General features: G+C 39.0%; 1 protein-coding gene across 1 annotated transcript in view; it reads left to right on the top strand.

Moving 5' to 3' along the window:
- Nucleotides 1–25,656, top strand: part of LOC132598034 (MORF4 family-associated protein 1-like) — a 47,651-nt gene that overhangs the window by 1,247 nt on the left and 20,748 nt on the right. The window contains exon 2 of the mRNA XM_060306988.1: nt 4,087–4,211. Coding sequence (XP_060162971.1) covers nt 4,087–4,211 — 125 coding nt within the window. The remainder of the gene's footprint in view (nt 1–4,086; nt 4,212–25,656) is intronic.

The following is a 25,656-nucleotide window of genomic DNA, read 5'->3' as shown; positions in this document are numbered from 1 at the left end:
TGCAAAAGGACAGAGGAGGAAAGACCACAGCGTGTTCAGGAAGATTTCACCATTGAGGGGCTGGGGATAAAGTGGAAAAGTAGCTTGGAACTGTGAAAAACTATAAAGAAGACACTGAAGAGCTTTTCAACAGGTAAGGGAAAGTATCCTATTTCAGTTTTAGATGCCAGTTGCATGTTGCAACTTGGAGAGTGGATAAGAGTAAGAGTGAAATTAAAGTAAGGAAGGAGGCTGTTTTAGGGTTCTTCAGAGAAACAGAACCAATAGGATGTGTATATATATATATATTTGTATAACAATGGGTTTCTTTTAAGGAATTGGCTCACACAGTCACAGAGGATGGCAAGTCTAAAATCTGCCGGCTGGGCTGGCAGGCTGGAGACCCAAGAGAGCCGATGCCACAGTTCTAGCTGAAGGCTCTGTGCTGTAGTGACAGAAAGAGCCAATCAGTGTTGTAGTTGAAGTCCAAAAGCAGTGAGCTGAGAATTCTCTCTTGCTTGGGGGAAGTCAGTCATTTTTTTTTTTTTTTAATTTATTTATTTTGGCTGTGTTGGGTCTTCGTTGCTGTGCACAGGCTTTCTCTAGTTGCGGCGAGCGGGGGCTACTCTTCGTTGCAGTGCGCAGGCTTCTCATTGCAGTGGCCTCTCCCGTTGCCATAAGGAACTCAACTGCCATAAATCCCTTCCCAGGAGTTTCATAACCAGGGAAGACTGATTCTTATCACAGGAGAAGAGACTAGAAATGGACACCTTAACCAGACAGACTTTGTCACAAACTATCATACCTCCCATCTATTCTTCTAAGGGCCTATTCATCATTCCTAAAAATCATTTACCTAAGAGGTGTACATCCCCCCCTCACCTTTAACCTATTGAGATGGCATTTAAGTCTGAATTCTAAGCCACCTGGGGGAGTTACTCATTTTTCCCTGGGTCTCTCTCATGGACACATAAGGTATACACGTTAATAAACTGCTGTTTGCTTTTCTCTTGTCAATCTGTCCCTTACTACAGGAATCTCAGCCAAGAACTCAGAAGGGTAGAGGGAAAATTACATTTCCTTCCCTCCAAAGACAAAATGGGAGAAGCTCAAAGGGGTACACACGCTAAATTGTCCTCCTCCATATTAGGAAGTTAATCACTCATGCCTAAAACTGAAAAAATAGGAAATAAGAGTATAAACATGGTAATAGCTAAAAGAGTTAAAACTGGTTGCCCCTTTAGAGGAAGGATCGAGAGAAAATAGAGGTAAGAGAGGAGACTTTTCGGTTTTATTGTAAGCCTCATACAACTATTTGACCTTTTAAATTACTCCTGCATAGTTTGAGAAAAAAAATAAAATCAAGTTAAGAAAATAAACTTAGTACAATGTAGGAGTCAAAATTTAGTAAATGTTTCTAAATTTCTTCTGACAGACAATTTCTGCCCTACTCTGTTTTCTGACACTCAAAGAGGAGCAAAAGCCTTCTTGGGGCTTTCCTCTTGTCCCCACAACCCCTCTCTGTCCCCAGCAAAATGCCTCAGACCCTGAGACTCTGGGCTTCAAGTTCAAAGGGACAGACGGGAGAGTCACTGGGGATGCCTCATCCTAATTCTCCCGTGAGATTTGGGCAGAGTTGTTTTCTCTATGATCGTGTCTGCAGAAAAAACTCGGTCATCTAGAAGTTTCTACTATGTGTAAGGTTGCCGTGTCTTTGCCTGTGTTTTGATAACATACCCCTGAGCTTTTTGGCATCATGCTTTCACTTATTCAGTCATTCATTCATTCAAAAACAAATGTTTAATGAGGCCCTCCTATGTGCTAGATACTTACTATTAAGTTTCTTAAAATTATTTTTCCTCAATGTATGGTTTGCATACTTAGGGATTAAGATATTTCAAGGTTATTTATAATTCCTGCCTTTTTGTGTGTTAATTAGAAAAGGCAACCTTCTGTGATGTAATGATTAATTAAAATAAGGATAAACTAGATTATCTTAAGAAAAGAAAAGCTCCAAGATTTACTTTCTAAATTTAGATCAGGTCAGTTTAAATTTTCTCTTAACCAACATGTCAGTGGTCTCTCTTCTCACAAAAAAATTAAAATGTTAACATTTATCTAAAAGCATTATCCACCTCCTGCTGCTGGTTTATGAGCAAACAGACTTCTGCATTTCCTCTCAAGAGAGAAAAGTACATTTACAGAGTAGAATAGTATTTTGAAGTACTAATCCATGTATCTTCACTCCTTCCCACATCACCCCCACCTCTTAGTTTCCAGTTATGGACTAAATGTTTGTGTCTCCCAAAAATTCATATGTTGAAGCCCTAATGTGGTGGCCTTTGAAGGTGGGGCCTCTGGGGGTAATTCGATCATGAAGATGGAGCCTCCATGGGGGAACTAGTGCCCTTAGAAAAAGAGAAAGAGAGCTGCCCTTTTTCTCTCCTCTCCATCATGGAAGGATACAAGAAGACGTGTATCTAAAAGCCAGGAAGAGGGGTCTCACCAGACACTGAATCTGCTAGTGCCTTGATATTGGACTTCCCAGCCTCCGAAACTGAGAGAAATAAATGTTTGTGGTTTAAGTCACCCAGTCTATATTTTTGTGATAGCAGCCTGAACTAAGGTTACCCAAAGCAGGAATTGAAATCCCAGGAGTAGCCACCTGCCATGAAAATCAGGAGCCCACACTCCAGAGACAGCCCATAGGAATATACACCTTCTGTTATCCACATCTCCATCAATACTAGCTTTTCTAACTAGCATAATGAATGTTACAAACAAGGTCTCATTGTGGAAACGAGTGGAATTTCAGATATGTTGTTCAATGAACAGAATACGAAAGTCCACCCAGGGCTTCCCTGGTGGTGCAGTGGTTAAGGATCTGCCTGCCAATGCAGGGAGACACGGTTTTGAGCCCTGGTCTGGGAAGATCCCACATGCCGTAGAGCAACTAAGCCTGTGCACCACAACTACTGAGCCTGCGCTCTACAGCCCGCGAGCTACAACTGCTGAAGCCCGTGTGCCTGGAGCCTATGCTCCGCAACAAGAGAAGCCACCGCAATGAGAAGCCCGCGCAGCGCAACGAAGAGTAGCCCCCGCTCACCGCAACTAGAGAAAGCCCGCGCGCAGCAACAAAGACGCTACGCAGCCAAAAAATTTTTTTAAAGTCCACCCAGGCCTGTAACCTGTACCCTCAAGGATAACGCCCAAGGCTTGACCCACAACAGAACCTGTGTCCAATCATTGAGTCAGAGGACTTCTGGTTGCCTCATGCGACTCCAAGGGTACAGAATTCTGCCTCTGGATATGGTTGCATCTGCTTCAAGTAAACATTTCATGAAAGAGGTAGTTGGAGCACTTCAAAAGAACAGAGAGCTGGGACTTCATCGATCTTACGGAACAGTTTGTATAAATGTTTTTGAGCCTGCTTGCCAATGAATTTTTTTAATAAGGTCTGTATTTGTGGCATAATTTATGGAGAGTAAGTCAGTTTTGTGCTGGTTACTATTATTTACTAAAATAACCTAAAGTTGTATGAGACTAAACTGGCTTAGGTTTACAGAATTAGTTGAGAGAGTGAAGAGCCCTGAATGAAATTTGTAGTCTTGACCAGGGAACAGTGCAGCATAAGAAAGCTTGGATCATATAGCTGAGAATTACTAGGAGCATGAACATCTCAACAGAAGCTACTGTAGTGTAGTGACTACATCTGGAAACCATACACGATGACCTCAGCAAATGACAGCATGGACAACTACTAACCAAGGCCCAGATACTTCCTCCTTCCCTGGAGCCAAGAGGCTACTTAAATGCAATCAGAGAATTGTCTGCATTAAAATTTGAAGTGACTGAGTTTGCCAGGAATTGACTAAAACTATGGTTACTGCCATCAGGAAGAATCGAGTCTCTAAATAGATATTAAACTGGAATTTAGAAAAAAAAAATCTAAGACTTTTCCTTTCTTGCACATCTGAGTTTTGGATTTTGAGAAATTCATACCCACTATATGCCACACGAGGAAAAACAATTCTGGGTCTCTCTCAATTTTTCTCTCCAAGATCTTTTAAGACTTGACACCTCTGTTACATTTTCTCCTCTATTTAGGTCTTCAGGAGTGACCCATGATCCCCCTAGACTCTTCTTTGTAATCCAAAGTCTGGTTCAAAGCCCAGAAAAGGGATATTCACGTCTTGCTGAAAATCAGGAAGAAAAGAAAGGCAGCATCTTAAGTATGTAGGTATGTGTCTTAGCTTGCGCTTCTGTAACAAATACCATAGATTGGATGGTCTAAACATTTATTTCTTACAGTTCTGAAGGCTGAGAAGTCCAAGGTCAAGGTGTCAGCAGATTTGGTGTCTGGCAAGAGCCTTCTTCTTGGCTTATAGGCAGCCAGCTTCTCACTGTATCCTCACATGGCAGAGAGAGAGATCATCTTTCTCACATCTCTTCTTATAAGGGCACTAATCCAATGCACTGGGGCTCAACACTCACAACCTAATTACCTCCCAAAAGTCCCACCTCCAAATATCATCACATTGGGAATTAGGACTCCAACATATAAATTGGGAATCCATAGCAGTATATATTGTGGCAGGGAGGAAAGTGATGATGAGGGAAAAGTTATGTTGAATTCACCTCCCAGGAATTTTACTTCCTGAGGGAAGAAGGTAGAATCATCTTGCATTCAGCAAAAACTTAACTATCAGCCAGCATTAGGAAAGCACTAGTTTCACCAGGATGAGTAAAATATTTTCTGAAATCAAATAAGGAGACAGACCATATAATGTGCTAAGTGCTGTGATGGGGTTAGGTACAGAACCAGCGTTGGGGGATGGAGAGAGCCCAGCTCTGACTGGAGGCATCTGAAAAGCCTTTCAGAAGTGATGAGATTGAAACTGGGTCCTAAGTTTCACCAGCAGAGAATGGCCTTGCCAGTGAGCAGTAACAGAAAATGTCAAGGCAAAAATTAAAGAAAAACCATGGCGTGTTAGAAATGGTGACAAGTCCAGGAGTCAGAAAGTATGTGGATGGACTAGCAAGACTATGCTAGAGGGTGAAAGTGTGGTCAGATTGTGAAGACTCGTGAATGCTTTTCTGAAGAGATTGGCCTTGATGAGGTCAGCCAGGTCATCCAATGAGCCTGCAGGTCCCAAAGAAGTGCCCTAATGGGAGCACAAAAAACCAGAGCTCTGGGCCCCTCCACTCCACCCCAGACCAATTTGTATCTTTTATATCTCTCTTATATTTCTAATTTGAAAGTAGAACTCCGCTGTTATTTTTAAGTTTTAAAATTGCTCATATAAGCAAATGAAAGTCATGAAAGCTCTTTAATTAGGGAAGTTAAATGACCGTGTTTACATTTCAGACAGCTAATTCTGGTTGCAGGGCAGGAGGAAAGATTAGAGAAAGGAGACATAAGAGGCAGAAAAGTCATTAGTTAGACTGTTAAAATAGTCCATACAAGGAATGACAAAAGGTCCAAACTAAGGTAGTGATAGTACGAGTGTGAACAGATGCAGGAAGAGGGAACACATTCTAGAGACATTTTAGAAATTGAATGAACAGCCTTTTACAAGTCCTATTACACATGTAGCAGATTTCAACAGCATTTGGGCCTAGCAGGCAGGTAATCCACTTTACCTTTACGTTGGTGGATTCATGTAATATCAGTTGCTTCACTTCAACTTCAGTGTATTACCACAGGGAGGTGAGATAAGGACCTCTGGCAACATTCCAAAGTCTAGGTTGTTGAAGATATTACAGTTTGTAGACTGATGTGACTTTGGAAAACAACATTAAATTTAGTGGCTTATGGACGAACATAGGAAAAGTCACCAATGCAGAGTGTCCATTTGACTTATCAATTCCAGAAGACTGATGTGGTATTTTGTTGGCTCTTTTCTTCTCTCTCTTTCACTTTCTACAAGTAATATTTTTTTCCAACTCTAAAAAAAGGAATCTGAAAAAAAATAAATTTAGTAGTAAATAAAGTAAGCCATAGATATGGTTCATTTTGTTGTTGTTGTGTTATACTATTTGTCATGATATCACATGATAGAATGGTTTACTAAGATGGATCCTTACAGTATGCTGGCCTTATAGGCAGGCAGAACAGACTTGACTCTATTATGATTTGAGATATGGTGATGAGTTGCTCAACCCTTATTCACACATTCAATCATTCAGTAACTACTTACTAAGCATCTACTTCGAAAAAGTCTTATGACAGGTAAGCACAGTGGAATACAACACAGATGTAGTCTTAGGCTAGTAGAGTTTTCAGCCAGCCAGAGAGACAAACATTAAACAACCAGTTGCACACTTAATTCTTTGACCATTATTGTGATAACTGCTTTGAAGATGAAAGAAAAGCTACAAGAGAGTCTAGAACAGGGGACCTCACCTAGTCTGCACTTCCACGAGGGAGTGACCCTTGATGGGTGAGCTGAAGAACAGGCTGCTGCTTCTGCAAGAAAATGGAGAAGAGATATTCAGGCAGAGTAGGTGGTGCAAAGCAGGCATATATGCACTGAGCAGCTGGAAAAGGCCATGGTGGCTGGAGGGCGGAAATCAACAGGAAGACTGGCCGGATGCACAGATTTGTACGCCTCGGGGTTTGGTTTTAGCCAGAAGGTCAAAGGAACACCTTCAATGGAATTTAAACAGAGGGTGTGGTCATCAGACATTTTTTTTTTTTATAGCAGCGTTATTTTTTTTTCACATCTTTATTGGAGTATAATTGCTTTACAATGGTGTGTTAGTTTTTGCTTTATAACAAAGTGAATCAGTTATACATATACATATATTGCCATATCTCTTCCCTCTTCCCACCCTACCTATCACACCCCTCCAGGAGGTCACAAAGCACCAAGCTGATCTCCCTGGGCTATGCGGCTGCTTCCCACCAGCTATCTACCTTACGTTTGGTAGTGTATATATGTCCATGCCTCTCTCTTGCTTTGTCACAGCTTACCCTTCCCCCTCCCCATATCCTCAAGTCCATTCACTAGTAGGTCTGTGTCTTTATTCCTGTCTTACCCCTAGGTACTTCATGACATTTTTTTCCTTAAATTCCATATATATGTGTTAGCATACGGTATTTGTCTCTCTCTTTCTGACTAACTTCACTCTGTATGACAGACTCTAGGTCTATCCACCTCATTACAAATAGCTCAATTTCGTTTCTTTTTATGGCTGAGTAATATTCCATTGTATATATGTGCCACATCTTCTTTATCCATTCATCCAATGATGGACACTTAGGTTGTTTCCATCTCTGGGCTATTGTAAATAGAGCTGCAATGAACATTTTGGTACATGACTCTTTTTGAATTATGGTTTTCTCAAGGTATATGCCCAGTAGTGGGATTGCTGGGTCATATGGTAGTTCTATTTGTAGTTTTTTAAGGAACCTCCATACTGTTCTCCACAGTGGCTGTATCAATTTACATTCCCACCAACAGTGCAAGAGGGTTCCCTTTTCTCCACACTCTCTCCAGCATTCTTTCTAGATTTTTTGATGATGGCCATTCTGACTGGTGTGAGATGATATCTCATTGTAGTTTTGATTTGCATTTCTCTAACGATTAATGAAGTTGAGCATTCTTTCATGTGTTTGTTGGCAGTCTGTATATCTTCTTTGGAGAAATGTCTATTTAGGTCTTCTGCCCATTTTTGGATTGGGTTGTTTGTTATTTTGTTATTGAGCTGCGTGAGCTGCTTATAAACTTTGGAGATTAATCCTTTGTCAGTTGCTTCATTTGCAAATATTTCCTCCCATTCTGAGTGTTGTCTTTTGGTCTTGTTTATGGTTTCCTTTGCTGTGCAAAAGCTTTGAAGTTTCATTAGGTCCCATTTGTTTATTTTTGTTTTTATTTCCATTTCTCTAGGAAGTGGGTCAAAAAGGAACTTGCTGTGATTTATGTCATAGAGTGTTCTGCCTATGTTTTCCTCTAAGAGTTTGATAGTGTCTGGCCTTACATTTAGGTCTTTAATCCATTTTGAGCTTATTTTTGTGTATGGTGTTAGGGAGTGATCTAATCTCATTCTTTTACATGTACCTGTCCAGTTTTCCCAGCACCATTTATTGAAGAGGCTGTCCTTTGTCCACTGTACATTCCTGCCTCCTTTATCAAAGATAAGGTGACCATATGTGCGTGGGTTTATCTCTGGGCTTTCTATCCTGTTCCATTGATCTATCTTTCTGTTTTTGTGCCAGTACCATACTGTCTTGATTATTGTAACTTTGTAGTATAGTCTGAAGTCAGGGAGCCTGATTCCTCCAGCTCCGTTTTTCATTCTCAAGATTGCTTTGGTTATTCGGGGTCTTTTGTGTTTCCATACAAATTGTGAAATTTTTTGTTCTAGTTTTGTGAAAAATGCCAGTGGTAGTTTGATAGGGATTGCATTGAATCTGTAGATTGCTTTGGGTAGTAGAGTCATTTTCACAATGTTGATTCTTCCAATCCAAGAACATGGTATATCTCTCCATCTATTTGTATCATCTTTAATTTCTTTCATCAGTGTCTTATAATTTTCTGCATAGAGGTCTTTTGTCTCCTTAGGTAGGTTTATTCCTAGATATTTTATTTTTTTTGTTGCAATGGTAAATGGGAGTGTTTTCTTGATTTCACGTTCAGATTTTTCATCATTAGTGTATAAGAATGCCAGAGATTTCTGTGCATTAGTTTTGTATCCTGCTACTTACCAAATTCATTGATTAGCTTAGTAGTTTTCTGGTAGCATCTTTAGAATTCTCTATGTATAGTATAATGTCATCTGCAAACAGTGACAGCTTTACTCTTCTTTTCCGATTTGGATTCCTTTTATTTCCTTTTCTTCTCTGATTCCTGTGGCTAAAACTTCCAAAACTATGTTGAATAAGAGCAGTGAGAGTGGGCAACCTTGTCTCGTTCCGGATCTTAGTGGAAATGCTTTCAGTTTTTCACCATTGAGGACGATGTTGGCTGTGGGTTTGTCATATATGGCCTTTATTATGTTGAGGAAAGTTCCCTCTATGCCTAATTTCTGCAGGGTTTTTATCATAAATGGGTGTTGAATCTTGTCGAAAGCTTTCTCTGCATCTATTGAGATGATCATATGGTTTTTCTCCTTCAATTTGTTAATATGGTTTATCACATTGTTTTGCATATATTGAAGAATCCTTGCATTCCTGGAATAAACCCCACTTGATCATGTTGTGTGATCCTTTTAATGTGCTGTTGGATTCTGTTTGCTAGTATTTTGTTGAGGATTTTTGCATCTATGTTCATCAGTGATATTGGCCTGTAGTTTTCTTTCTTTGTGACATCCTTGTCTGGTTTTGGTATCAAGGTGATAGTGGCCTCGTAGAATGAGTTTGGGAGTGTTCCTCCCTCTGCTATATTTTGGATGATTTTCAGAAGGATTGGTGTTAGCTCTTCTCTAAATGTTTGATAGAATTTGCCTGTGAAGCCATCTGGTCCTGGGCTTTTGTTTGTTGGAAGCTTTTAAATCACAGTTTCAATTTCAGTGCTTGTGATTGGTCTGTTCATATTTTCTATTTCTTCCTGATTCAGTCTTGGCAGGTTGTGCATTTCTAAGAATTTGTCCATTTCTTCCAGGTTGTCCATTTTATTGGCATAGAGTTGCTTGTAGTAATCTCTCATGATCTTTTGTATTTTTGCATCTGTCAGTTGTTACTTCTCCTTTTTCATTTCTAATTCTACTGATTTGAGTCTTCTCCCTTTTTTTCTTGATGAGTCTGGCTAATGGTTTAACAATTTTGTTTATATTCTCAAAGAACCAGCTTTTAGTTTTACTGATCTTTGCTATCGTTTCCTTCATTTCTTTTCCATTTATTTCTGATCTGATTTTTATGATTTCTTTCCTTTTGCTAAATTTGGGTTTTGTTTTTTTTTTTTTCTTCTTTCTGTAATGCTTTAGGTGCAAGGTTAGGTTGTTTATTCGAGATGTTTCCTGTTTCTTAAAGTAGGATTGTATTGCTATAAACTTCGCTCTTAGAACTGCTATTGCTGCATCCCATAGATTTGGGGTTGTCATGTCTCCATTGTCATTTTTTTCTAGGTATTTTTTTGATTTCCTCTTTGATTTCTTCAGTGATCACTTCGTTATTAAGTAGTGTATTGTTTAGCCTCCATGTGTTTGTATTTTTTACAGATCTTTACCTGTAATTGATATCTAGTCTCATAGCGCTGTGGTCGGAAAAGACACTTGAAATAATTTCAATTTTCTTAAATTTACCAAGGCTTGACTTGTGACCCAAGATATGATCTATCCTGGAGAATGTTCCATGAGCACTTGAGAAAAATGTGTATTCTGTTGTTTTTGGATGGAATGTCCTATAAATATCAATTAAGTTCATCTTGTTTAATATAAATATCAATTAAGTCCATCTTGTTTAATGTATCATTTAAAGCTTGTGTTTCCTTATTTATTTTCATTTTGGATGATATGTCCATTGGTGAAAGGGGGGTGTTATAGTCCCCTACTATGAATGTGTTACTGTCGATTTCTCCTTTTATGGCTGTTAGTATTTGCCTTATGTATTGAGGTGCTCCTATGTTTCGTGCATAAATATTTACAATTGTTATATCTTCTTCTTGGATCGATCCCTTGATCATTATGTAGTGTCCTTCTTTGTCTCTTCTAATAGTCTTTATTTTTAAGTCTATTTTGTCTGATATGAGAATTGCTACTCCAGCTTTGTTTTGGTTTCCATTTGCATGAAATATCTTTTTCCATCCCCTTACTTTCTGTCTGTATGTGTCTCTAGGTCTGAAATGGGTCTCTTGTAGACAGCATATATAAGGGTCTTGGTTTTGTATCCATTCAGCCAATCTGTGTCTTTTGGTGAGAGCATTTAGTCCATTTACATTTAAGATAATTATCGATATGTATGTTCCTATTCCCATTTTCTTAATTGTTTTGGGTTCGTTATTGTAGGTCTTTTCCTTCTCTTGTGTTTCTTGCCTAGAGAAGTTTCTTTAGCAGTTGTTGTAAAGCTGGTTTGGTGGTGCTGAACTCTCTCAGCTTTTGCTTGTCTGTAAAGGCTTTAATTTCTCCATCAAATCTGAATGAGATCCTTGCTGGGTAGAGTAATCTTGGTTGCAGGTTTTTCTCCTTCATCACTTTAAATATGTCCTGCCAGTCCCTTCTGGCTTGCAGAGTTTCTGCTGAAAGATCAGCTGTTAACCTTATGGGGATTCCCTTGTGTGTTATTTGTTGTTTTTCCATTGCTGCTTTTAATATGTTTTCTTTGTATTTAATTTTTGACAATTTGATTAATAAGTGTCATGGCGTGTTTCTCCTTGGATTTATCCTGTATGGGACTCTCTGTGCTTCCTGGACTTGATTAACTATTTCCTTTCCCATATTAGGGAAGTTTTCAACTATAATCTCTTCAAATATTTTCTCAGTCCCTTTCTTTTCCTCTTCTTCTTCTGGAACCCCTATAAGTCGAATGTTGGTGCATTTGATGTTGTCCCAGAGGTCTCTAAGACTGTCCTCAGTTCTTTTCATTCTTTTTTCTTTACTGTGCTCTGCAGTAGTTATTTCCACTATTTTATCTTCCAGGTCACTTATCCGTTCTCCTGCCTCAGTTATTCTGCTATTGATCCCATCTAGAGTATTTTTAATTTCATTTATTGTGTTGTTCATCGTTGTTTGTTTCATCTTTAGTTCTTCTAGGTCCTTGTTAAATGTTTCTTGTATTTTGTCTATTCTATTTCCAAGATTTTGGATCATCTTTACTATCATTATTCTGAATCCTTTTTCAGGTACACTGCCAATTTCCCCTTCATTCGTTAGGTCTGGTGGATTTTTATCTTGCTCCTTCATCTGCTGTGTGTTTTTCTGTCTTCTCATTTTGCTTATCTTACTGTGTTTGGGGTCTCCTTTTTGCAGGCTGCAGGTTCGTAGTTCCCGTTGTTTTTGGTGTCTGTCCCCAGTGGCTAAGGTTGGTTCAGTGGGTTGTGTAGGCTTCCTGGTGGAGGGGACTAGTGCCTGTGTTCTGGTGGATGAGGCTGGATCTTGTCTTTCTGGTGGGCAGGTCCACATCTAGTGGTGTGCTTTGGGGTGTCTGTGGACTTATTATGATTTTAGGCAGCCTCTCTGCTAATGTGTGGGGTTGTGTTCCCGTCTTGCTAGTTGTTTGGCATAGGATGTCCAGCACTGTAGCTTGCTTTCCGTTGAGTGAAGCTGGGTGCTGGTGTTGAGATGGAGATCTCTGGGAGATTTTCGCCATTTGATATTATGTGGAGCTAGGTGTTCTCTTGTAGACCGGTGTCCTGAAGTTGGCTCTCCCACCTCAGAGGCACAGCACTGACTCCTGGCTGCAGCACTAAGAGTCTTTCATCCACGCAGCTCAGAATAAAAGGGAGAAAAAGTAGAAAGAAAGAATTAGTAGAAGGAGAAAGAAAGAAAGAAAGAAAGAAAGAAAGAAAGAAAGAAAGAAAGAAAGAAAGAAGGAGGGAGGGAGGAGGGAAAGAAGAAAAAAGAAAGAAGATAAAGTAAAATAAAATATAATAAAGTTATTAAATAAAAAAATAATTATTAAAAAAAAAGAAAAAAAAATTAAAAAAACGGACGGATAGAACCCTAGGACAAATGGTGGAAGCAAAGCTATACAGACAAAATCTCACACAGAAGCATACACATACACACTCACAAAAAGAGCAAAAGGGGAAATAAATCATAAATCTTGCTCTCAAAGGCCACCTCCTTAATTTGAGATGATTCGTTGTCTATTCATGTATTCCACAGAGGCAGGGTACATCAAGTTGATTGTGGAGCTTTAATCCGCTGCTTCTGAGGCTGCTGGGAGAGATTTCCCTTTCTCTTCTTTGTTCTCACAGCTTCCAGGGGCTCAGCTTTGGATTTGGCCCCGCCTCTGCGTGCAGGTCGGCTCACTCAAGCCGGGGGGAGGGAGGGGTACGGAGGCGGGGCGAGCTTGCGGCGGCAGAGGCCAGCGTGACGTTGCGCCAGCCTGAGGCGTGCCGTGCGTTCTCCTGGGGGAGTTGTCCCTGGATCACGGGACCCTGGTAGTGGCAGGCTGCACAGGCTCCCCGGAAGGGGGATGTGTATAGTAATCTGTGGTTGCACACAGGCTTCTTGGTGGCGGCAGCAGCAGCCTGAGCGTCTCATGCCCGTCTCTGGGGTCCGCGCTTTTAGCCGCGGATCGCACCCTTCTCTGGAGCTCCTTTAAGCAGCGCTCTTAATCCCGTCTCCTCGCGCACCAGGAAACAAAGAGGGAAGAAAAAGTCTCCTGCCTCTTCGGCAGGTCCAGACATTTTCCCGGGCTCCCTCCCGGCTAGCCGTGGCGCACTAACCCCCTTCAGGCCGTGTTGACGCCGCCAGTCCTCTCCCTGCGCTCCTACCGAAGCCCAAGCCTCAGCTCCCAGCCCCGCCCACCCCGGCGGGTGAGCAGAGAAGCCTCTCGGACTGGTGAGTGCTGCTCGGCCCTGATCCTCTGTGCGGGAATCTGGCCGCTTTGCCCTCCGCACTCCTGTTGCTGTGCTCTCCTCCGCGGCCCCGAAGCTTTCCCCCTCTGCCACCCGCAGTCTCTGCCCGCGAAGGGGCTTCTAGTGTGTGGAAATCTTTCCTCCTTCACGGCTCCCTCCCACTGGTGCAGGTGCCGTCCCTATCCTTTTGTCTCTGTTTATTCTTTTTTCTTTTGCCCTACCCAGGTACCTGGGGGGGGGGGGGGTGTTTCTTGCGTTTTGGGAGGTCTGAGGTCTTCTGCCAGCGTTCAGTAGGTGTTCTGTAGGAGTTGTTACACGTGTAGATGTATTTCTGATGTATCTGTGGGGAGGAAGGTGATCTCCGCGTCTTACTCTTCCGCCATCTTCCCGGAAGCCTATATCCATCAGACTTTTTTTTAAGGACTTCTCCAACTTCTGGGTGAAAAATAGATTGGAGTGAGACAGAAGTGGATTCAGGGAGACCACATAAGTGGCTCTTGTCAGAAACTTCACCAGATTTCTCATCTGCAGACCCTGATGCCAACAACCTGAGTTCCGGGAACAATTTTAACCAGAGTGTACATACAGTTAGGCCCAGATACACCCAGCAACAGAGTCTAGAGTGTATCTTGCTGTTGAGTTTGATGTCCTGTGCCTCTAGGCCACAGCCTTTGCCACTGCAGATGTGTGGGCCTGGGCCATGTGCCAGCCACTGTTTCAGGGTTTCCTTCTTCCTCATTTGCTAAAGCCTCTTCCTAAAACCTGCCCCTGACCTCTGCCTGGCTTAACCAGTCCTTCACTTCTGTAGTCATTCATCACACACTGGATGGGCCTCTTAGAATAGCACTGTCTTCCAGATAGAGTTCTGTTCTACCAGCTGCTTCTACCTCAGCTATTGGTTCCCTCACTGGTTTCAGCCCTGCCCTAGGTCAAGGTCCTCACCTGGTCCCTCCCTTCCCCCAAAGTTCCTCTGAGGCGAGGCTGTCAGAATGATACAAAATAAACTACAATAAATAGCACACAATGGTGGGTTACCTATCTAGTAGCGTTTTCCTTTAGCCGAAGACAGCTTTATTTCTTATTCTTCTGAGAGAGCAAGGTAAGATTTATTATTTGTTAACAGTTGCACCAGAAATTCCAGTGTGGCTGAAGCACTGTTGCATACGGTTATCAAAAGAATCAGGAACATGTTTTATAGCAATAAATATCACTCAGATTTTTTTCTCAAACATGTTTCATTGTTTAGGTCTTTTTGCTTTTAACTGGCCTGAGTGTCTGACTCCCATGTTTCTCTGGATTTCCTGCAGTACAAATGATACACCTCAGTGAAGAAAGATACTGGCATGTGAAAAGAAGAGAGTCAATTTAATCTGCATTTAATCTGTAGCAGGTGTGCTGTTGGATTTAGTAAGCATTTCTGGGTAAGCAGTGTTTTTTTTTTTCTTTCTTTCCTTAGGAAGAGGACTTGAATCACATGAGCAAATTTTAAATCAAAACATGAAATATAATCTGAGCAGGATACAACAAATAATTCTCCACCCTTACACTTTCTCTACACCTAAAAGAAAAAAAGTTAGAGGGAAAAAGTTTTCTCTGAGCTTGCTAGGATACATTTCTTTTTCTTTTGTTTCCTTTTTCCTTTTTCAGTCCAGGCAAGATGGGACCACCCATAGAAATTAACTAACATCTCATTTCCTGAGTCTGAAATCTGAAAAACATTCATAAGTTTCAGGATAACATCTTTTTACATCTGTGTTTATGGTTCCATTTTAAACACCTTTTTCTAAAAATAGAATTCTCAGTATGACCAGAACAAACACGGACTGGGTGAAAAATGTTTCTGCCAGATTGTGAGATTGATGTGAATTAAAGTAGCTGAAATGTAAGCCCATGTTATTGTAATCTGAAGTGTTAGAGCGTGCCCTTCAGCTAAGAAATGCAAAATATTTTCAAAACAAGCATCATGTGACACTCAGCAGATTGAGTCATATTATTGCAGCTCTCCAGAGGAGGTAATTTGTTGTGCAGAGACTTTGGGATGTTTTGCTAAAATATTGACCTTTTATTTCCTAATGCGGCTCAGAATTCTCAAATTTTTGATGCACTTGTTTTACATTTTGTTCTGTTAACCAGATTGCTGTCAAAAATTCTAATGAATCTTACTATCTTTTAAGATAGAAGGGATAGCAAAAAAGATGTAAAAAAAAGAACAACAAAGTTTCAGGTGTTTTGATTTAACGCTTTTTATGCAGTTTTGAAGTTCCCAACCATAGTATTAACTTTACTTCAGCACTTTGTAACCTGTCCTCAAATTTGGGATTTTCTTTATCCTTTCTTCCATGTACTCTGATAGCACATATGTTATAATCTGTAGATTAGTTTAATTTTCTGCAATGATGAAAACATCAAAGAGTTTTAGTCACTTGAGCTGCCAGTTAGAAATTGAAGCTTCCAGCTCCACCTGAGCAGAAATAAACAAGCCCCAAAAGGAAAGGTGAGTAGGAGCCAGAAAGAGATCCAGTGGCAAAGCTTTTGTGGGAAATATGGAAGAACAATGTTATTTCTGCTTACTAGATATGTGAGCACAGTGCAAGGGACACCAAAAGCTGAGGCTGGACAAAAACAAGAAGCAGAGGCTTTGACTTATATCAAAATTGGTCAGGAGAGAGGCAATTGTCCTTTGCAAATAATTTCCAAAAGAGCTTCCTACCTAACAATACACCCTCCATTCAGTTCATCTTTTGTCTTCTATTCCTTTTATTTCCTTTGGGGTTTTTTGTTTGCTTTGTTTTGTTTACATAGATGCTTAGCTTCTGGCTCTCATCATTTCTCAAACTCCAGCTCAGTGACTTTTTTTTTTTAAATAACAAAGGACGTTCCCAATTTAATGAATGAAATTAGTTTTCAGATTTAAGAAATCCAGTAAATCTCAAGAAGAATAAATATGAGCAGAAACATGCTTAGGCCCATAATAGATAGAAGGCTGAAAACCAAAGAGAAAAAAACTTGAAAGCAGACAGACAAAAAATGGCAACTCTACATAAAGCAGCACACAGTTTGAATGATGTTGATTTCCTATCAGAAACTATGGAGATGAAAAACAACATCAAAGAGGTTTAAAAAAAATCTGCCAAGACAAAATTCTGCATCCAGCATAAGTGTTCTTCAGGAACAAAGGCAAATAAAGACATTTCAGGTAAATGAAAACAAAAAAAAAACTCAGCACAAGCAAACCTGAACCATAACAAATGGAAAAAACAAGTTTTTCAAGTTGAAGGAAAATTATACCAGACGGAATTATATATATATATTTATATATATAATCATAAATAATTTGTATATTAAGTAATACATAATTACAAATAGATAATTTATATGCACATTTGATAATTTTCATATCTTTCCTCCATATTTTTTAGCTGGGAGAATTAAAGAGGAAAATTGTTTCGTCAGTTTTGAATAAAAGATTCTTTAAATTCTATAGTGCTCAACAATTTTCAGAAGTTTCACACACGTGATTTCATACAATCCCACAATAACCTTTTTATTTTCAAATTCCAACTCAGTGACTTTTTTGATTTCTTTGTATTCAGTAGGTTATTCCTAGGCATCTGATATCTTGTGGCTATATTTTTAGCACCCATAGTAAGATTTTAGATATGTTCACTTATTTTTTTAATTAGTCCTCTGTCCAGAGCCAGCTCCCTCTGTTATTCTGTGCTGGCTCAAAGCTCTGACTCATCTTCCTGGTAAGATGCTGCCTATCTTTGCCAAAGAAAAAAGACCCGTCTCTGAAGGAGGCAGAGTTAAAAGTTCTCCAAGGGCCCAATTTCTGTGAATTCATAATCCAAACATATACAATGTAAGTGAAAGCTGAACAATTACCTCATAAATGTTGGAGAACATATTTGAGGTAGGGCCGTATGTGTCTGTGTTTAATTATCTTTATGATTAACAGAAAAACACTTTCGAAGGACCAAAACATTTTTAGTTCGTCTAACCAAAGGAAGATCAAATTTGTATAGGGCCTTTCAACTTAAAGGGGTACTCGTTAAGAAAAAGAACACAGAATTAAAACTAGAAAATTAGGAACAAAAGTGAATATATGTTTGGAAAGAAAAATAAATCACAATAAAATACATTTTAAAAAATAGATAAATACATTAAACATCATACAATACAGAAAATAACTATTTTATTAATTAATTGCCTGTTAAGCCTCTCAGATACAAGTTTCTATTTTTTGGCTTCATACTCTGAAAAATATATACAAAATTAATTGTAACACAAGAGGAATTAAAATACAGTTTTAAATTGTTGCTACATTATATTGAGCTGCATAAATATGTAATCATATTACTCTAATACTACATACATTAACTAAGTTGATGAATATGCATAGGTATCTTGTCATCAGAGCGCTTATTTTTTCAGTCTATATTTCTTTATTGTTGACAATTTTGTGTACTATTTCATCTGGAACTGCTCAACTTTCCAAGGACAAAGCATGTCGGATACTATAAGAAGTGATCTGACATATTAGAATGAAATGCACAGTCTGTCAAGAGACTTATTGTTACTTAATATTACTGTTTGTAATATTCCTAAAGTTTGTAACCTATAAACACAAGAATTATTAGATAGATTTTACTTTGTGTGATTCTCATCCAAAAAAGAAAAAAATATCGCGCATTTATCCTTGTACATTCTACATTATTAAGTATGTTACTGACAGGAGAGAATGACCATTTTGATTAGGTGATAATAGGAAGGGGGATGTTTTGCTTACAATTCTACACTTCTGACGCTTAGAAGAATTTTCCACAGACTAGCTTCTGGCTTCCTGATTTCTAAGTCCTTTTTCTCTTCCACAATCCACATACTTCAGTGCCTGGTGCTATAGGACACATTCATATCACAACATGACTCCACTCTTGCACTTTCATGTTGTAATGCCAGATAGTCCACAGAAGTTTCCTGGAAGCAATTCTTCCAAAGAGTTGGCAATTATACATGGAAGTGATTGTCAATTTCTGCATCCCCAAAATTCCTGACACCAGAAGAAGGGTGCAGGAAAGAAAGTATGAGTGGAGACAGGAGTCTTAACCAATTGTAGTTAAAAGTTTGTAAATTTTACAAAATCATATGACCATGTGAACACATGGCTAGGACCTTCCCAAGGCCTGGGAGGGAGCCATGCAAGGAAAGGCCTTGAAATGCAAGCTCCATCAGCTTCACAGTAGAGTTGCTTCTGCATCTAACCTCATTGACCTTTTAAAACAGGATGGTTAGACTCCTGGTTTCCTGCACATAAGGAGCTTAGAGGTTGTCTCGCTATCCTAACCATGAGTAAAAAGCTAAACAACTCTTCTCAGATCCATCAGAAGTCACAGGGTAAACTGCTGTCCGAAAAGTTGGAGAGACAAACAGGTGGATACAGAGAATCACAACTTACCGGAGCAGAAACCCACAAGCACAAACTTCCGTAGGAACCAGTAGGAAAACATAAACCATAAATTGACGAATCCCTGTAGGTTCAGTGTGGATGTGTCTGAGAGCTAAAAACTGTTAGGGGCCCATTCATTGGGGACGGGGGAGGGGTATTTCCACACTTTTGTGAGTTTTACCTCCAGGAACTCTATCAGGTCCTCACAGTAAAGAGTGGATAAAAGTATCCTCATGCTTTCAGCAGGGAAAAGGGAAAAGGAAACTTTTTAAATATACCAGAGCATTCTGTTCTTCTTACAAGATCTACCCTCAAGAGAAACGATTTTACAAGAGCCTAACCTATAGGGGTTTTATCAGAGCCTAACTGAGCTGAGGGAAGGGGAATACCCACCTCCAACCCCCTCTAACCATCCTGTCCCACCTAAGCGGGGAGGGGACTGAGAAGTACTGCTGAAGTTCACAGTCCAGGGGCACAAGCTCACCAAAGACTGAGACCTAATCATGGGACTATAGAGTGCTTCCCCTCTCCCCACACCTTACCACTACATTACTAAAGATCTGTTTACTTAAGTTTCTTTTACCAAGTACATCATGTCCACCTCTCAACAAAAACTTCCAAGACATACTAAATAGCAAAAAACATAGTTTGAGGAGCCTGAGCAATATCAGAATCAAAGTCAGATATGGCAGGAATGTTGGAATTATCAGACCAAGAATTTTAATAACTAAGATTAATATGTAGACAACTTATAAGTAAACAACGTTAAGAACACGTAGATAGTATAAGCAGAAAGATGGAAATTCTAAGAAACAATCAAAAAGAAATTCCGGAAATCAAAAACATTGTAACAGGGCTTCCCTGGTGGCACAGTGGTTGAGAGTCCGCCTGCCGATGCAGGGGACACGGGTTCGTGCCCCGGTCCAGGAAGATCCCACATGCCGCGAAGCAGCTGGGCCCGTGAGCCATGGCCGCTGAGCCTGTGCGTCCAGAGCCTGTGCTCCACAACGGGAGAGGCCACAACAGTGAGAGCCCTGCCTACCGCAAAAAAAAAAGAAAACAGAGGTATTACATGATGATAAAAACAACAATACTCCAAGAAGACATAGCAATCCATATGTGCCTAACAACAGAATCACAAAATACATGAAGCAAAAACAATAGAACTCCAAGGAGAAAATGATGTATATACTATTATATTTGGAGACTTAAACACTCCTTTATAAGAAATGGACAGATTCAGCAAGCAGAAAATTTGTAAGACATAACTAAACTCAACAATACCTCAATCAAATGGATATAATTGACATCTATGGACAGCATCCATAACAGCAGATTATACATTCTCCTCAACTTTGCATGGAACATTCACCAATATAGACAACTTCTGAGCCATAAAACACGTCTTAACAAATTTAAAGGAATAGAAATCACACAATGCTTGCTCTCAGACCACAATAGAATTAAACTAAGTATCAATAACACAAAGAGCTGGAAATCCCAAAATACATGGGGAACACCAACACAATTCTAAACATACAAGGTCAAGGAATAAAATCTCAAGAGAAATTTAAAAGTATTTTTAACTAAGTAAAAATGAAAATACAACATCAAAATTTATGGATGCTGTGAAAGCACTGCAAAGAGGAAACTATAGCATTGAATGCATTTTTTTTTTAAGAAATATCTAGGGCTTCCCAGGTTGTGCAGTTGTTAAGAATCCGCCTACCAGTGCAGGGGACACGGGTTCGAGCCCTGGTCCAGGAAGATCCCACATGCTGAGGAGCAACTAAGCCCGCGAGCCACAACTACTGAGACCGTGTGCCACAACTACTGAAGCCCGTGCGCCTAGAGCCTGTGCTCTGTAACAAGAGAAGCCAACGCATGAGAAGCCCATGCACCGCAACAAAGAGTAGCCCCTGCTCACTGCCTGCATGCAGCAACGAAGACCCAATGCAGCCAAAAATAAATTTATTTTAAAAAAAAGAAAAGAAATATCTAAAATCAATAATCAAAGCTTCCACATTAGGAAATTAGAAAAAAAGAAGAGAAAATTAAATCCAAAGTAAACAGAAGAAAAGAAATAAGAATTAGAGCAGAAATCAATAAGAGAGCAAATAGGAAATCAATAGAAAACAATGAAATCAAAAGCTAGTTCTTTAATAAAATCAGTAAGCCTCTAGCAAAGCTAACTAAGAAAAAGAGAGAAAGGATACCAATTAGTAATATCAGAAATGAAAGAGGGGGGCTTCCCTGGTGGCGCAGTGGTTAAGAATCTGCCTGCCAATGCAGGGGACACAGGTTTGAGCCCTGGTCCGAGAAGATCCCACATGCCGTGGAGCAACTAAGCCCATGAGCCACAACTACTGAAGCCTGCATGCCTAGAGCCCATGCTCCACAGCAAGGAGAAGACTGTGCACCTCAATGAAGAGTAGCCCCCGCTCACCACGACTAGAGGAAGTCCATGCACAGCAACGAAGACCCAACTCAGCCAAAAATAAATTAATTTTTTAAAATAGAAATGAAAGAGGGAACGTCAATACAGGTCTTATGAACATTACAAGGGTAATAAAGGAATACTATGAACAAATCTGCCCACACATTTCATAACCTGGATGGAGGATCATTTCCTTGAGGGACACAATTTGCCAAAACTCTCACAAGCAGAAATAGACAATCTGAATAGGCTTGTATCTATTTTTATATCAAAAAATTAAATCAAAAATTAGTAACTGTCCAAACAGAAAACACCAGGTCCAGATGGGTTCACTGGTGAATTCTACCAAATAGTTTAAGAAGAAATCATACCAATTCTCTACAATGTCTTCCAGAAGATATAAGCAGAGAAAATACTTTCTAAACGATTTTATGGGGCCAGCACTACCCTAATACCAAATGCTGACTAGGATGTGGAGCAACAGGAACTCTCATTCACTGCTGGTGGGAACACAAAATGGTATGGCACCTTTGGAAGGCAGTTGGATGGCTTCTTATAAAAATAAACATACTTTTCCCATCAGGTTTAACAATCACACTCCTGGGTATTTTCCCAAAGGAGTGGAAATCTTAGATACTCAAATACCTGCATATATCATAATTGCTAAAACTTGGAGGCAAACAAGATGTCCTACAGTAGGTGAATGGGTAAATAAACTGGTATATCCAGACAATGGAATATTATTCAATGCTAAAATAAAAGAGCTATCAGGCCATGAAAAGACATGGAGGAACCTTAAATACATATTACTAAGTGAGAGAAGTCAACCAAAAAATACCACATACTGTGTGATTCCAACTATAAGACATTCAGGAAAAGGCAAAACTATGCAGACAGTCGATGCCTCAGGTTTGGGGGGAAGAAGGGATAAGTAGGTAGAGTGCAGAGAATTTTTAGAGCAATGAAACCACTCTATATGATATCAGAATCATGTATGCATGTCATTATAAAATTGTCCAAACCCATAGAACGTACAACACCAATAATTAATCCTAGTGTAAAAAATGGACATCCAATGATAATAACATGTCAGAGTAGGTTCATAAATTGTTACAAATAATCTACACTGGATTGATAACAGGAAAGGCTATGGATGTTTGTGCCAAAAAGTAAGAAAGGGCATTGCAGGTAGAGGGCATGGTGTGTGAGAGGTTCATTAGAAAACAAGGAGCATAATCACTCAAAAGACTAAAAGCGTATGTGCCTGGAGCACAGTGAGCAAGGATTATCACAGGATGAAGCTAGAAATTAGGCAGAAGCCAGATCATGTAGGGCCTTCCCAGATATTAGACTAAGTGATTAAAAGGTTTTAAGCAAAAAGGAGCACTGTCAGATTTAACCTTAAAAAAAATAATTCTGAGATAGACACAATATAGAAAAGTTAGGGGGAATGATACTTCTGTAAGGATATCATTTTTATCACTTTGACTTTGAACCATGTTATTGTTTAATACTCATAAAATAATAATGAATATATTTTATTCCTAAAAGGGAATACAAACTAAAGCAAATGAACCTTATTATAATCCAAAGGATAACATAACCATATTTGAGGTGGGGGAGGTGGGGGGAGGACCAGGAAGGGCTATTCAAGTAACTTTTTTAAAAATTGAGACTTAATTGACATATAACATTATATTAGTTACAGGTTCAAGTAACTTTTGAACACAGCATTTTAATACTATACGTTCATTCTAAAGAGAAAGAACTGTAAGTAAATATTAAACATATGATTTTTAATATATATATTATAAAAGAGGGAGAGAGTTCAAGAAATAGATAAGGGATATTTGTGTATGCATGTACATATGTATGTGTATGCACATACATATTTCTTAGCAATGTCTGTTGAGAAAACCTAGAGGTAATCACTCCCCAATAGCAATGAGAAAAATTAATGACCAAATTTTGACTTCTAAATATATTTTGTACTAAAAGGAACCATGACTCCTTAGAGAAATGGTTGATTTCAGCCTGGGACAGAAAAAATAGAAGAGGAACTGTGAACATCTTGTGCCAAAAAGTAAGAAAGGGCTTCAAAAATGTCGGGGATGACAATAAATTAACACAGGAACAATTTTTTTTTTAATAGTCACAAAATTTATTATGTTAAAAAGGCAGATTAGAAAATGGCATTACGGTATTATCTAATTTTTTTTAATTTTTATGAATATGTTGCTTTTATAAGTAGCTTGAATAAACATACACTAAAACATTACCATTAAATCCAAGGAAGAAGGGATATATGTATATGTGCGACCGATTCACTCTGCTGTACAGCAGAAACCAACACAACATCGCAAAGCAACTACACCCTGACAAAAAAAAATTTTTTAATTAAAAAATGTTACCATTAACTATCTTCATGTGTAAGAACTATGGAATTTTCTTACATATGTGTATGTGTGTGTGTGTGTGTGTGTGTGTGTGTGTGTATATATATACTTTTTTTTTTTTGGCCGTGCCATGTGGCATGTGGGATATTAGTTTCCTGACTGGGGATGGAACCCGCGCCCCCTGCATTGGAAGCTCAGAGTCTTAACCACTAGACTGCCAGGGAAGTCTGATTATGGAAATTATAGTTCATTAATTAACTAAACACAGGACCATTTTGAAAAAGATCTTACCTAACCAAATCTAAAAATCACTATATTAAGATTAAAATAATTATATTATTATTTTAGGAAAATAAATATACTAACAGATTAAAACTCATTGAAGGAAATAAGAATCCATGAATTTATACTAATATAGAAAATATATGAATGAATGAATGAGTGAATGGGAAGAGAAAAAGCTTTTATGTGACAAATATAATTGATTTAGGCAAAAATCATCAATCATTAAACTACTGGATGAAAGTTTGGTGATGAATCGAGAGACTTGTGTAGACTTACAAAATATTATCTCCCCTGAAAATACTTGTTAATTAAAAGGAGAAAAGTAGAAACTTTACAACGGAGAGAACTCTAACCAAATGATCAAAGTGAACATCACTGGTGTTCAGACAAGTCAACATCATGTGCCTCACGATACAGGGCATTGAGAAGCATACAACATCCCTTCTGTGGTATTCCTGCCCAAAATACATAACCTCAAACTAATCACAAGGAAACATCAGACAAATCCAAACTGAGAAACATTCTACAACAATAACTGGCCTGTGTTCTACAAATACATCAAGGATATGATCAACAAAAGCAGACTGAAGAACTTTTCCAGATTAAATTAGACTGAAGAGATGTGACCAGTGCAACATGTGATCCTGGAGGAGCACTGGACCCCATTTTTTTCTTTTTCCTTTTTTTTATTTTTTCTTTTAAAATTAAGAACTTCAGTTCCTTCAAAGATATTAAGAGAATAAAAGATATTGTTAAGACATATTGTTAACAAAATATTTTCTCCACTGGGAAATCACATATTTGATAATCAGCTTGCATCCAGATTATGTGAAGAATTCTCAAAACTCAACAATAAGACAACAAACGATCCAATTTTTTTAAGTGGGCAAAAGATTTGAACTGACACTTCATCAAAGAGGTTATATGCATGACAAATAAGCACCATGAAAAGACACTCAACGTTACTAGTTATGAGAGAAATGCCTATGAAAACCACAGTGAGATACCACTACCTACCTATTAGAATGACTAAATTAAAGAGTGTAAAAAGTGTTAGCAAGACTGTGGAGCAACTGGAGGTCTTACACAGTACTGAGGGAATGTAAAATGGACCAACCACTTTGGAAGACAGTTTGGCAGTTTCTTAAAATGTTAAATATACACTTATCATGTGACCAAGCCATTCCACTCCAAGGTATTTATTTACCCAAGAGAAATGTAAGCATATGTCCACACAAAGATTTGTACATAAATGTTCATAGACGTTTCATTTGTAATAGCCAACCACTTTCTACTACCTCAACTGATATAAAATCTAATCCAAGTCACATCATCTCTAGCTTTAATTATTATAATAACCCCTGCACTGGACTAAATGTTTGTGTCCCCCAAAATTCATATTTTGAAATCCTAGCTCCCAATGTGATGGTACTTAGAGGTGGGACCTTTGAGAGGTAATTAGGTCATGAGGGTGGAGCCCTCATGAATGGGATTAGTGCTCTTATAAAAGGGACTCCAGAGAGCCTTCTCTCCCTTTCTACCCTTTGAGGATACAACGAGACAGTCGGAGGAGGCTGGACATCTGAGGTCAGAGGGCCAGCATGGTCAGGTTCTGGTGAGAACCCTCCTCCTTCTGTTGGTTATAAGCCA

The sequence above is a fragment of the Globicephala melas genome, chromosome 10, assembly GCF_963455315.2.
Source record: "Globicephala melas chromosome 10, mGloMel1.2, whole genome shotgun sequence".
Classification (NCBI taxonomy): Eukaryota; Metazoa; Chordata; class Mammalia; order Artiodactyla; family Delphinidae; genus Globicephala; species Globicephala melas.
The sequence above is the reverse complement of the archived record's forward strand: the minus strand, read 5'-3'. Positions and strand labels throughout refer to the sequence as shown.